Raw genomic sequence first — 13,417 nt, forward strand, 5'->3', positions numbered from 1 at the left:
TCCAAAGACAAGAAGGCCAAAGTCACAGGCGAGACCTGCATCGATAACGGGATAAGCTTGAGTATCGATTTGAGACTTCAGGAGTCTAAAAATGTCAAGACAGCCCTAGCGGGGAAACCTCCAAAGGACCAAGTGTTCCTAAGCACCCCCTTCTACGCTCGGATCATAGATGGTACCGTCCGGAAGTCCGGGCGGAGACTGAGGCTGCGCTTCTCGCGAAAGGGCAGGCGTCGCGGGGCTGGCCACTTCCGCACTTCCGCTTTCCGGCCCAGCCAGCGCCCGCGATGGTGAGAGAGCCGGGCCCCGGTCCAGGGACCCCCGCTGTTTTGCCTCAGAGCTGTGGGTCTGGGGGAGATGCGGCTTTGCAGCGGAGAGGCCCGGGGCTGAGGGATGCTGCTGGGTGTGGGGGCACGAGGTGGCTGGGGGAGAGAGGGGGGGGCGGGAGCCGAAGTGAGGAAGGGGCGAGCGGGGTACGCCCTCTTAAGCAGGCCTTGCAGCTTCATGGTTTGGCTTTCGATCCAGGTGGGGAATGGTGAGGCATAGAGGACGCCGGAAGTGGGACCTCCTAGGCTGGTGTTAGCGCCTTGAAGGCACTTAGTAGGCCTCATTGCCCGTAGTAGGGTCGCTGAGGCACATAGTAAAGTCTCTTCACCCCGAGGAGAACTTCCCTAAGTACACTTGTCTTGTCCTCTCCTGCCCGCTTGACCCCAGTTTTCCGGAGGAAGAGTCTACACTTCCTTATCCCACTCTTCTCCTTACTCCCTGCCTTGTTTCTACGCCACAGAAGTATCTCTTTTATGCTCCCACCACCCAGACCTCTTCCTGGTCAGGATTAAACCGCGTTAACCTTAACCATAGTACGTGAGCTCTGATACTACTGATCCCTCCCTTCCTGGAAATCCTCCCATTTGATAAATGTGGGTGTTCCCGGGAGTTGAGGCTTGGGCTCACCACCTTCCTCTTTACATTTTTCCTAGTGGTACCTGTCTAGTCCCGGCTTTGATGACCTTGTGTGTTCTGGTGGCTCTTGAATCTGTCTTCCTAGTTCTCTTTTAAGGTTTGCCTGGATATCTTGAAGACAACTGCAGATTAGGCCTTCAGATCAAACATCATTTTCTCTCCTAAACTTGCTTTTCTTTTTATGTTGCTTATCCTGGCTTTGTGTCTTCGTACCTCTGCTAGAAGCCTGGATTTTCTATTTTTCTAATTGAGGCTATCCCACTTGGATTTTTTAAAAGTCAACTTTATTGAGGTATTACATGAGAATGCATTTTATCTGTGAAAGGGCAGGTGTCATGGGGCTTGTCATCTAAAAATCACCCTTTTTTTAAGTTTATCATCTATGGATTTTGACAAACACAATAATGTAACCACTACTACAACCAAGGTAACAATGTTTCCTCAAAAAGTTCCCTCAAGTCCCTCTGTTACCAGTCCTGTCTTCTCCCCATTCCCGGCAACCACTGATTTTTTTTCTCCTATAGTTTTGCCTTTTTGATATTGTCATATAAATGGAATTCTTCAGGATGTAGGCCTTTTGATGTGGCTTTTTAAAAAATTAAGTTTATTTATTTATTTTTGTATTTTCTACACCCATCATGGGGCTCAAACCCACGACCCTGAGATCAAGGGTCACAGGCTCTTCAGACTGAACCAGCCAGTCGTCCCAATGTGGCTTCTTAACCATAATGCATTTGAGATTCATCCATGCTGCATGTATCACTAGTTATTCCTCTTTATTCCTGAATAGTATTTCATTGTATGGGTGAACCACAGTTTGTTGGGAGGTGTTTTTTGATTCCATTATTCTCTACATCTTATGACAGTCCAACTCTTGTGATACCCTCTGCTTGTCCTTTCCACTGCCTCAGGCTCTCATCAGCGTTCCTTGAATAACCCTCTCTGCCTTTTGTCTCACTTCCCTCCAGTCCATTCTCTATAGAGCCACCGTGCAACTGGTGAAGTCATATAACTTCCTCCTCAGAAAGTCCCAACAGTTCCTTACTGCCTTAAAAGAAAAGCTAAAATGAACAGCTTGGCATTTGAGATTACCCATGAATCTTTAGGCCACCATTGCAGCCTCATCTACTGAATCTAAAGTGCTTTCTGTATACAGCAACACTTTACTCATCACTACTTACGGAATTCTTAATGTCTTTTTTGTTGTGTTCTAACCTTGCTTGTGGTATTCTACATAATATTTTATAGAAAAGGAGTAATACATTGCATATGTTAGGTATTGAGCTAGGTGCAGGGTATGTAGATTTGAATAAAGAGACATGGTCTATTGACCACAAAGCTTACAGTCTAGTGAAGAAGAAATCACTTTACTAAAGAAATATGAAGGATATGTCATGTAAATTATAATAAATGCTATGAAGGGGGAAGTCAAGAATGGCCTCTCTGAGGAAGGAAGGGGCCTTCCCTGAATAAGCCAAGGTCTGAGGGATGACTTGGGTCAAGAGGGAAGAAAACCCTGTAGCTCGATGGATCAGCATGTGTAAAGCCCTGAGGTGAGAAAGAACTTAGTTAATACAAGGAACTGAAGATACACCAGTGTAGGTAGAAGCTGATCCCTCTACTGGGAATGTCCTTAGTTTACTTTTTATTATAAAATCCTCCTAATCCTATTTTCATTTTTATGTCCAAACCAGTCTCTTCTGGAAATACAATTTATAAATCAACTTCTGTTCCATTTCATTCTCCTTTATGTCATAGTTATTTTTTGTCTTTTCTACCTAGTTGAGCTATTTAAAGGTAGAGATGGTCTTTAAAATCTTAGCATTTAGGGGCGCCTGGGTGGCTCATTCAGTTAAAGGGCTGCCCAGCTCAGGTCATGATCCCACAGTCCTGGGATCGAGCCCCGCATCGGGCTCCTTGCTCAGCAGAGAGCCTGCTTCTCCCTCTCCCTCTGCCTGCCTCTCTGCCTACTTGTGCTCTCTATCTCTCTGTCAAATAAATAAAATCTTTAAAAAAAATAAAATCTTAGCATTTAGATCAGTACCTAACACACAGTAGACTTATCCATTCTTGGCTCAAAAGACAGATTTGAGAACAGTCATTGTCATCTGTATGCCTTTAGACCAGAATTTTTCAACCTCAGCACTATTTGGGGTTGAATAATTCTTTTCGTCTTTTTTTTTTTTTTTTTTTGGATTTATTTTACAGAGAGAGCACGTGCAAATAGGGGAGGGGCAGAGGAAGAGGGAGAGAATCAGGCAGACTCCGCGCTGAGCATGCAGCCCGATTCGGGGCTAGATCCCACAACTCTGAGATCATGACCTAATCCAAAATCAAGAGTCAGACACTTAACTGACTGAGCCACCCAGACACCCCGAATAATTCTTTTTTGTGCATTTTAGGATGTTTAACAGTATGCCGGGCCTCTACTTGATGCCAGTAGCACTCCCACCCCACCCCCAAGTCCTGTCAAAAATGTCCCTACATTGCAGAATGTCCCCTGGCAAGAAAAATGGTCCCCTGTTGAGAAACACTGTTCTAGACTTAGAATGAAAGGCACCTTGAAGGCCTAGTCTGTTTTGTTCACTGTGGTATCTGAGCCAGGTACTGTCAGTACTGCCTGGCTCCCATGTAGCTGGAGTAGGGGGCCAGTGGGTTTGCTAAGACAGATCCTGACTCTCCCTTGGGTTTTTTTTCCTACAGACTGCCACTCTCCGCCCCTACCTGAGTGCCGTGCGGGCCACACTGCAGGCTGCCCTCTGCCTGGAGAATTTCTCTTCCCAGGTTGTGGAACGACACAACAAGCCGGAAGTAGAAGTCAGGTAGGGAAGAGAAAGGTCAGGGTGGGGATGATGGGTTCAGCCCCAGAGATGGCAGTTGTCTGGAGGCTGCCATGAATTTCCATCCTGGAGTTGTCAAGACAACTATAGTTCATGTATTTGTCTTTTTTTTTTTTTTTTTTTTTTAAGATTTTATTTATTTATTTGACAGAGAGAAACACAGCAAGAGAGGAAACACAAGCAGGGGGAGTGGGAGAGGGAGAAGCAGGCTCCCCGCTGAGCAGAGAGCCCGATGTGGGGCTCGATCCCAGGACCCTGGGATCATGACCTGAGCCGAAGGCAGACGCTTAACGACTGAGCCACCCAGGCGCCCCATGTATTTGTCTTGTTGCCCGATGAGCAATGGTTCCCAATTTGCAGTTCAGAAAATAGGGTCAGTGGGTTGGCAGGACAAAACACAGGGGAGAAGCTCCTCTGGAGCCAAGATTGCTTGACACAAAGTGTGACTTCTCAGAGTGGGGCTGTTTGTTAAGTATCTCCTGTGTCATCATTGAACCCAGTTTAAGGAGAGAGTGGAGAATTTTGTTAGATGCCATCTCCGTCCTCTTGTAATTTAAAGATCAAAGAATGTTTTTCCCCCCTGCCAACCTGGACTCTCTCATTCCTTACTCCAAATTTTCCATATTTTGGGTTATTTTCTCTTATCTAGTTTATGTTTTGTTAAATTAATGCTGTTCTCCTTTAAAGTTTAATCTGAGACGTGTATAACTGAGATAAACAGTGTTACCACACCATGTTGGAATGATTTGAATTTTAAAATACTGACAAGATGTTAGCATGTTTCATGTTGCTCTACTTAACATACATGATTTCCACTGGGTATTTTAATTACCATTACAAATACCTAGAGATTCAGAGGCATCAAAATGGGAGCTGAGCTGAGAGGGGTCTTAATGCTGAATAAGTGAATCATTCTGAATTGATAATTAAAGGAGGCCAAACTCTGTTTGATTTTAGCTTGTCCTTATCCTTAAGGCAGCCTCTCTCTTCTCGTTCCCTACATGGTATATGGGTTTGCCTGTACTTATTTAAAATAAGAGCTGTCATTTGTAAAGCTCCTACCATGTGCCAGGCACTCTATTAGACAATTGACCCTTTTTGATCTCTCTCAATCCTTGCCAGTGAAATAGGAATCAGTCATTTTACAGATGAGGAAATTGAGATCCCAACAGGGTAACTTGTCCAAGGAAAGTAACAGAGGAGGCTGGATTTCAAAACCTTATCACCCTGACTCCAGAGCCTTGCTCCTTCTGTTGGAGAACACACTCGCTGGCCCCCATCTTGGAGCACCCCTACTTGTGAGTCTCCTATTCCTTGGACTCTGTGGTCTCAGATAGAGATTCCTGGGCCTGCTGTAGGGTCTCCTTGAGCATTCTGTTCTTCTGTAGTACAGAGGCCTCTCTGACATTGTGTTTTCAGGAGTAGCAAAGAGCTCCTGTTACAACCTGTGACCATCAGCAGGAATGAGAAGGAAAAGGTTCTGATTGAGGGCTCCATCAACTCTGTCCGGGTCAGCATTGCTGTGAAACAGGTGAGCTCACCACTGAGCCCCTGCCTCCTCAGGAGGCTAGGGATCCCCATCTGAGAGATCGTCATGCCAGATTCAAGGTGCAAGGAAACCCAGGCTCTATTTCCTTGACTGTACCCAGGGAATGATTTGCCAGATTCAGCAGGTCACTAGAGTAGAGATAGCAACCCTATCTTCTAGCCCTTGCTCTAGGTTAGAAGTCGGGAAAAGTAGCAGCCAAGGCCATGGCCGTTTTGGTGTTAGGTCAGAGAATCATTTATAAGTGATATAAGTCCAGTTCAGAAAAATAAATAGTACCAGTACCAATTTGATCACCATAAACTTTGAAAAAGAGATTTAGGGTAAAAAACAAAGTGTAATTTCTTACGTTATTTTAGGTGATGTTGATGTTCCCACCACTCATTTTTTAAATTTTTTTTAAAGATTTTATTTATTTATTTGACAGAGACACAGCGAGAGAGGGAACATAAGCAGGGAGAGTGGGAGAGGGAGAAGCAGGCTTCCTGCGGAGCAGGGAGCCCGATGCGGGGTTCGATCCCAGAACCCTGGGATCATGACCTGAGCCAAAGGCAGACAGTTAACGACTGAGCCACTCAGGCACCCCCATATTCCCACCACTCTTATAATTTTTGCCCTATTTGTGTACCACCCAGACAGTTATTTGTTTAATGGATTTCCTTAAATTGACGTACTTTCTTTTACTTAAATTTGTTTGAAAAAGAAACCTTATGCGATAGTGGAAAAAAGTATCACTTGTCAGATAGGGAGAACTCTAAAAAAGTAATTGCAGTGAAAGAAAACAAAGCTGTTATTTAGACTAGGCCCTGTTTCCTACAGAAAGCTCTATCCCTGGGCCCTGCTCTGTTAAAAAGGGAGATTAACAAGTGTTGGGAGGTGTTAAGGGCATACATACCAGCACTTAGCTGCAAAATTCTTTCACTAGAAATAATGAGAATTCAGCAGGGAAAAACTTTGGGGATTATTTAATGGTCATTGTTGTTAAAGCGGAGACCACCTAAGTTTCTCTCTGATAACTCCAGATGGTGTACGTATCATAGACTTTGGGAAACACAGCACTAGTGAAATGGGAAAGGGAGAGGCAGCTTTGAATGTAGGTATGGACTCAAAGGAGCAGATAAAAGACTTGGGTTTGCCAGAATTACCTCTCTGGGATGGGCAAAAATGAGATCATGATAATGCCCTGTTGAGTTGAAGAGGCTCTAATGTAGTAGACATTCAGTTGCAATCATATGCCCCATGATTCATGCAGTGATTGCTCCCCATGTGAAACCCCACTACCTGCAGCGAGTCTGGGGGAAATTGAGGTCAGAAGACCAGGCTACAGGTTTCTGTTGGCCTGTAATGTCAGATTTAGGGAGCCCTGTTTATCTTTTACTAGGCTGATGAGATCGAGAAGATTTTATGCCACAAGTTCATGCGCTTCATGATGATGCGAGCAGAGAACTTTTTTATCCTTCGAAGGAAACCAGTAGAGGTGAGACCATGTGATCCACATGTTCATAATACCCAAGATTCTCCCACCGAGTCTACTGTCATTGGCCTGGGATTGTTTGTAGAACCAGGATTGCTGCTTCTCCAGCTGTTGGACACCCACTGCCTGAATGGAGAGTTGGCCTTCATTTCAGCTGGAGTGAGAATAAGGGGTATCAGAATTAGGAAAAATTGGGTCTGCCTCAACCAGGGAAAAGGAAAAAAATATGTGTTGCTTATCTTCCCAGAGCCTACAGTCTAACGGCAGAAAGGGCACAATGAATCAGAAATCCTTTGTAAGCTTTGTCACCAACTAAATCATTCTCTCAAGGCCACAGTTGACATTGGCTCAGTTGTTGTCTGACTTTGTACTTGAGTCCTCTCCAAAGACTCCCTTCCAAATCAACTTAAAATATTCCCAGTGACTGAGCAACTACTATGCAGGGCAGCATGCACCAGCAGATGTGTTGGCCAAGCTCATCCTCATCCTGAGCTAAAATCATTCTTCCCGGTCCTAGATCTAGCCTCTGGGGCCACCCAGAACAAATGATTACTCTTTCACACACAACCCAATCCCATCCTTCTCCCACAGCATCTCTTCTCCCTGTTTCATTAGATTTTTCTGTAACAAGATTTCAAGTTCTTCACTCTCCCATGACTGAATGCAACTGTTTTATCACAGGTAGTTTTCCAGAGATGCCTGACAGACACAAAATTCTCACCTGGGTTAGTTACTTGGACCCAGCATAGACACCCTAGCAGAGCAGGCAGGCTGCTGCCTGAAGGTCTTGAGACTTGGGAGAAGATCACAGCCAGTAGGAAGCATGTGGCTCAGTGACCCTAGAGGACATGGCCAACTAAGTGCCCTGGGATGCTAATTCTCTCCTGTTCCTTCTCTTTCTCCTCTCTACTGTCTTCCTTCCCCAGGGATATGACATCAGTTTTCTGATCACCAACTTCCACACAGAGCAGATGTACAAACACAAATTGGTGGACTTCGTGATCCACTTCATGGAGGAGATTGACAAGGAGATCAGTGAGATGAAGCTGTCGGTCAACGCTCGTGCGCGCATCGTAGCCGAGGAGTTCCTCAAGAATGTAAGTGGGGGGCCTTCTTGGTGTCCTTCGAGAGGAGAGGTAGGGAGGAGTCGTGGGTTGAGAACTTAGCATCTGGTGGTAAAGTGGTGCCAGCAGTGTGAATATTTGCTGAGGCCTATAGGACCTTCTGGTGGGTGGCACATCAGCCAGGTGCCTTGGGGCTGGAGGACCTGGGGGTCATCTTTGGGACCTGCAGGGCATTTTCTGTATTTGAGTGCCTCGAAGACACCTCCCTTAGTCTCTCATGGGGACTTAGACGCTCCTTTCTACATCTCAAAATGTACACAGTCCTTCCCTGTATCTAGCTCAAACCCCAGGTGAGGCAAGTTAAATCTACATGGGAATTTTCCAAAAATATAGGACAGTGAATCAGTGTAATTCTACTTTTCAAACAGATTTGAATGTTTTTTTTTTTTTAAGGATTTTATTTATTTATTTGACAGAGAGCGAGAGCAGGAACATAAGCAGGGGGAGTGGGAGAGGGAGAAGCAGACTTCCCGCTGAGCAGGGAGCCCGATGTGGGACTCGATCCCAGGACCCTGGGATCATGACCTGAGCCGAAGGCAGACGCTTAACGACTGAGCCACCCAGGCGCCCCAGATTTGAGTGTTTTCAGCATCTATTTCTCAGGCTTAAAGTCATGATATTTTCAACGTGTTTTCCAGTACTTTCATGGCTTCAGTCCTCCGGATCCCTCTTTGGTTGTTTGTGTTCCCAACTGCAGTCCTCTGAAGAGGAAGAATTGTTTACACTGATGAGCTGATGACACAGTTGTTCTTATTTAGATATTCAGGACATGCCTTCTTTTTTTTTTTCTTCTTCTTCCAAACAATCTTTGGTTTGTTGACATGTTCTGCTTAGAGTTAACCGTAATCCCTAGATAGTAGATTTAGTGTTTACTCCTACCAGTGCATACAGATCCAGCCCAGAAGGAGCTCAGATTCCTAAAAATGGAAATGACACCTTCTTCCCCTGGGCTTTAATTATACTGAGGGCAGTCAGTGTACAATAGCTTTACTGTGCACGCAGGGTAGCATGCTTGTTCAAATCACACAGGCTATGGGGTCATACCACCTGTGCGTGCGTCCAGCTTCACTGCCTACTTGGGCATGTTACTGAATCTCTCGAAGCCTCAGTTTCCTCAGCTGTGAAACGAGACTATTAATAGTACCTTTTAGTATGGTTGAGTATTAAATGAGGAGATGTATACAGAGCAGATCACCTGGTACATAGTAAGCTTTCTAGGTATTGTAGCACCAAAGTTTTATGGCCAGGGCACTAGGAGGCCTCTACATTCAACTGCAAAGGAAAATAGTTCTTGTCCTGATTTAATATTTGGCTCATTCACTAGTCATTTAATTATGGTTACTGAATTTCTTTCCTTTTTTTAAAATTTAAATTCAATTAGCCAACATATAGTGCACTCTTAGTTTCAGATGGTAACTGCATTTCTGTAATTACACAGCTAAGCACATTTATATATATCATTTAATCCCTGAAACAATCTTTGAGTCATGTGTTATCCCTATTTTATGGGTGAGTGAACTGGGCTCTGGAAGTCAAGTCACCTACTCAGGGGCCCTCAGCCAGTAAGAGGAGGAACTGGGACTTAGAACTTGGTTTTCAGATCAAAGATCAAGATAGTACCATAGCATTTGGCAGGGGTCACATACTCAGGTGCATGCAGGGCTCAGGGAGGTAATGCATGTGAGTGAATTGGGCTATTGGGGACCCGGTAAGCACATGCGTCATCTGAAGAGGATCACTACCACAGAGCTCCCGCCCGTTACAGTTTCATCTTCCAGCTTTTCAAAAGAATCCCCAAATCTGGATTTGTATGCAACATCTCTTATATTTTCAAGGTTGGCAATGAATTCATATTTTTTTAAATACTTTGTGGACCAGCCAGCACTCATTATTAGGTTGGGTTCAGTTTGTGGGCCATTGGTCCACAATCTCTGATCTGTAAACTGTCTGGTGCTATTCTGGGCACCATGGGGGATACTTGAAGGCAGAAAACATTTCCAAGGGCCTGTTATGGTTGGAGAACCACCCAGAGCTTGACACAAAGTACCAGATCCTCGGTCCTTCTGCTCTTGGCTCCCTAGTCCCCAAGCCCTTGCTCGTGAGCCTCCATCTCAAAAGAAGGCAACCTCAGTTCAAGCAAGGCACTGTGATAGAGCTTCATAGCAGCCTCCATGACACGGTTAAGGGGAGCTGTGGAAAAGCCCACTTCACCCTTAATTTTTCTGTCTTGTCTAGTGCTAGGTTTAAGGCTGGTGCCCTGAAAGTCACTGCTCAGCGCAGGCTGAATTAGAAAAAGGGTGCCCACAAGGTGTGCTGGGACCCATCCTATCCCTCAGAAATCTGAGAACAGTGGCAGCTCTCAGATCAGCCTACCTCCCCAGAGCAGGCCTGCCAGGATACAGTAATAATCACCATTCACCGCCTCTTGGTTCTTTTGACAGTTTTAAACCGTCTGGCTGGATCTCAAGGTCTTCCCCCTCAGACTCCCCCGCGTCTCTGCGAAGGCATCCTGGAGTTACTCCCCAGAGCGGCAGCGGCGACAACAGCAGCGGCGGCGGCAGGGTGGGGGTGCTGGGTCGGGGTGGGCATTCGATGCGGGAGGTGGGTGGTATGCTTGCTAGCTGGGCAACAAAGCAGCGGTGGACCTGCCCCAAGGCCACACGTGCCTGGTCAGGCTGGCTTCTGATGTTCGGTCCCCTGGGCTGGGACAGATTTTTTTTAACGTCTTGAAACTTAAATTCTGTGCTTGTAGGAGACTGTAACCTTTTTGTCTTTTTTTTTTTTTTTTTTTAACAAAACAACCTCCACCTCCAGTGGCTGTGACTGGTCCCAGTGATTGTACCATATTGGTCGCTGTGGGTCTGGGCGGGCCTGGAGCCAGAAGGCGACTATTGTGTGTCTCCCCCCTTCCCCCCCCCCCCCCCGAAGCCCCAGGTGGGGAGAGAGGGAGGGAAGGAGGAAGGTTTCAGACTCCATTTCCTTTCCCTTGCCCTCTTACTCCTGAGCCTCCTTAGGCCCAGTAGAAGTTGTTGGGACGCTCTGCTGGCTTCCTGAGCTCTGCCTGAAGATAACCACCCAGTGCTGGCTGGGGACAAGGGCTAACTGGTGGCCACCAGCCATGCCTCAGAGCTGGGCGCTGAAAGCCAGGCACCTCTGGCCACAGGGGCCACTTTGTGCCCTCCCAGCTGAGAGGGGCCGCTGTTTTGCCTTGTCTGTCAGTGCAGTGCCTGTGCTGGAGGTGGAGGGGTGAGTCCTCCAGAGCTTCCTGAGCTGGGGCTCTTGCGCCTGCTCTGGCTCCTCTGCTCCCACGCTCGCTGTACCTTTTCTTATTCTGGTGGATCCTGCCTCCCCTGATTAAAGTCTCTTCTTGCCCCTTTGGGGCTGCATGAGGTCTGTGCACTGTGTATATGAAAGGAGCGGGGCGGTGGGGCTTTTTCTTCCCAAGACCATGTAGCTGGTACTTGGGCCTGGGGGTCCCCATAAGAGGTGGTCTCCTGATTGGTTTCTGATGTTATCTGTGCCAAGGGCCCCGACCCAGAGACCCCCATTACCATCCAAGCACCATTCATTTCTGAAACTGCTCTCTGTGCCTATACAGAGCTTTGGTCTTTTTCACGTAATGAGCTCATTTGGGCTAAAAGGTATCCTCAGAGAAATAATGATGCCATGTGGCTAAAGAAACTGCGGTTCCTTGAGATGTAGCAGCTTGCCCCAAAACTCCCAGCTAGTGAGCAAGAGGGTAGACTTCAAATCTAAGGCTTCTGCCTCTGTCATCCCTAGCCACATGGAGCTATTTAAATTATTAAAGTTAAATAAAGCTTAAAATTCACTTCCTCATTTCCACCAGAGACATTTCAGGTGCTCAATAACTACAAATGACTAATTCCTACCATGTCAGAGAGTACATACATAGAACATTTCCATCATTGGAGAAAGTTCTATTGGACAGCACTAGACCTTGGTGAATCCTTAAGAACAAACACTTGTGCTCAAGTCCTGACTCACGAGGCTGAATTTGCATGAGTTCCTTTTATTCTGTGCTTCAGTTTCTTAATCTATAAAGTGGAGATAATGTAAATAGGCCGACACAGTACCTGTGGTATAGGTACTGAATAAACAACAGCTGATCTTTCTACCAGCCCAGTATCCAAACTGATAATTTTCATTGGGCTAGGCTTGGGGGGTGGGGGAGTGAACTTATCCCTGTCTTGGAGAGACTTGGGGGTGGGTAGTGAAAGCTGGGTGTGTAAATAGGTGCAACTGAAGTGTTTAATATTTACAAACTGATTCTGTGGTAGTCTACAGGGTGGGCGGGGTATATTTATGGAAGTGGGTGTCAGGAAAATTTTCAGCCTTTGAGCTGAGCTTTCAAAAGCTTTCCAGGTCACCAAAAAGTCTCTTGAGGTGGAGGACAAGGTCATGTTAAAGGGAGGAGGGGTTGGGGGTGGGGGCAACTTGGACAGCTATCATCCCCTTTATGACATTATCTCTGTGACCTCCTCCTGCTGTCTTACAGAATTAGGTGTGCCCCCTGGGGCACATAGCTATGTTTTAGCTTTGCAGTGAATGTTAAAGGTGCTCACAGTGAAGCTGGAGGTTCAAGAGAGTATGGCAGCTGCTCGCTCAACACTCACAGGACGGCATTGCCTAGGTGAGCCAGCTGTTTGTCATAGATCCATCTCCCAGGATCCAGAGGCCCTAAAACCAGATTTGCAGGCTGATGGGAAAGAACAGACTGGATGGTTGCCAATCAGCCTGCCCTCTTCTGGGGGCATGCCTTTTGGGAAGTCCAGGCTCCAACCAAGGGGGGGTGAGAAGAGTGATCTCAGGTAGAGATTGGCTGGACGGTGAGGTTGAGGACCCACCTTCACTGTACCGGCAGATCTACCCTGCTAACAAAGCTGGGTTTTTGGACCAGAGTACTCTCTTACCTGCACTCTGCTTGAATGATCACTGCTGGAATTTGCACCTCAAATTGCTCCTTCAGTACTTCTATGACTAATAGGTAATCCATCTAAGTGATAACTGTGTACTAAGGTTAAATAATGTTTATGTTGAAGAGTGGGATTTTGCGGTTAGACTGCGTTCCAGTGCTGGCTCTGCTGTGTGATTTTAGGCAAATTAACATTTTGGAGCCTTGATTCTATTACGACTTCGGAGGATCATACTTTGCCACTACCTCCAAAAAGTAGTAACCTCCAAAAAGGTTACTTACATACAGTTTTTACAGTCCTGAGGGCTGCGCCTAACTGTTCTATTATATTTTTTGTGCGGTTGACTCAAAATGATTATCTGTTTTTCTATTTCCAAGTTATTGAGGGCGGGGGGATTGTGCTGCACTCTTTCTCATCGTTTTCCTCGTATACTGCCCTGGTTTTTAGATCAATCCCCAAGGACCTTACCCTAGGCCCATCCGCCACGCCCTGTACGTCTGGTCCAACCTCACCAGGCTACAGCCGCACTGGCTACCTTT

General features: G+C 46.2%; 1 protein-coding gene across 1 annotated transcript; it reads left to right on the forward strand.

Annotated features, from left to right (window-relative positions):
* The first annotated feature begins 37 nt into the window (after nucleotides 1-37).
* ARPC4 (actin related protein 2/3 complex subunit 4) lies at nucleotides 38-12,082 on the forward strand. The gene is made up of 6 exons (XM_032411906.1): nucleotides 38-287; nucleotides 3,664-3,782; nucleotides 5,220-5,331; nucleotides 6,728-6,823; nucleotides 7,747-7,917; nucleotides 10,386-12,082. The coding sequence occupies exons 1-6, from the start codon at nucleotides 285-287 to the stop codon at nucleotides 10,389-10,391; spliced, it is 507 nt and encodes a 168-aa protein (XP_032267797.1). The 5' UTR covers nucleotides 38-284; the 3' UTR covers nucleotides 10,392-12,082.
* The last annotated feature ends 1,335 nt before the right edge of the window (nucleotides 12,083-13,417 follow it).

The sequence above is a fragment of the Phoca vitulina genome, unplaced genomic scaffold (genome assembly GCF_004348235.1).
Source record: "Phoca vitulina isolate PV1807 unplaced genomic scaffold, GSC_HSeal_1.0 scaffold13, whole genome shotgun sequence".
Taxonomy (NCBI): domain Eukaryota; kingdom Metazoa; phylum Chordata; class Mammalia; order Carnivora; family Phocidae; genus Phoca; species Phoca vitulina.

What these genes read in the sequence shown, in the direction of transcription:
- ARPC4 (XM_032411906.1), top strand. An exon ending in AAGCCGGAAGTAGAAGTCAG is followed by an intron (nt 3,783 to 5,219) that starts GTAGGGAAGAGA and finishes TTGTGTTTTCAG; the next exon opens with GAGTAGCAAAGAGCTCCTGT. An exon ending in TCAGCATTGCTGTGAAACAG is followed by an intron (nt 5,332 to 6,727) that starts GTGAGCTCACCA and finishes ATCTTTTACTAG; the next exon opens with GCTGATGAGATCGAGAAGAT.